We start from the raw sequence: 450 nt of genomic DNA, 5'->3' as shown, positions 1-450 counted from the left end.
GATGACTCACCACGTGTTCCAGATCAATGTGAGCCTCCTCCAGGCGACCCAGCTTGACCAGGACACCGCCCCGCTGCGCACGGGCGGCAGTGAAGTCAGGCTTGAGCTTAATCACCTCGTCCAGATCCTGGAGCCCCGGTCGCGATCTGCCCAGGGCCAAATACACTGTGGCGCGACGGTAATAGCTCAAGTAGTTGGTTGGATCACCGTCTGTGTGAGGGAGAAGGTATGAGAATCTGAATTTGACAGCACTGGACTGATAAAATAAGTGTTTGGGCAAATTTGTTTAATTTCAAATGGTATCTCTAATCTGCTGTCATAATGATTAAAAAGAAATTCCTGTAGACCTTAGGGAAATTAAAAATTATAAACATCAAAATAAGGGTGTATATATGGAAAATATTTTTAGTCTCAAATCTATGGTATCTACTGCAGGCTATGCTGTTTTCT

At 44.9% G+C, this 450-nt stretch overlaps 1 protein-coding gene across 1 annotated transcript in view; it reads right to left on the bottom strand.

Moving 5' to 3' along the window:
• LOC119586925 (dnaJ homolog subfamily C member 3-like) overlaps nucleotides 1–450 on the bottom strand; it is a 14,190-nt gene that overhangs the window by 9,401 nt on the left and 4,339 nt on the right. Inside the window, exon 3 of the mRNA XM_037935654.1 lies at nucleotides 11–210. Coding sequence (XP_037791582.1) covers nucleotides 11–210 — 200 coding nt within the window. The remainder of the gene's footprint in view (nucleotides 1–10; nucleotides 211–450) is intronic.

Source organism: Penaeus monodon, chromosome 22 (assembly GCF_015228065.2).
Source record: "Penaeus monodon isolate SGIC_2016 chromosome 22, NSTDA_Pmon_1, whole genome shotgun sequence".
Taxonomy (NCBI): domain Eukaryota; kingdom Metazoa; phylum Arthropoda; class Malacostraca; order Decapoda; family Penaeidae; genus Penaeus; species Penaeus monodon.
This window is presented reverse-complemented; position numbering and strand designations above follow the sequence as displayed.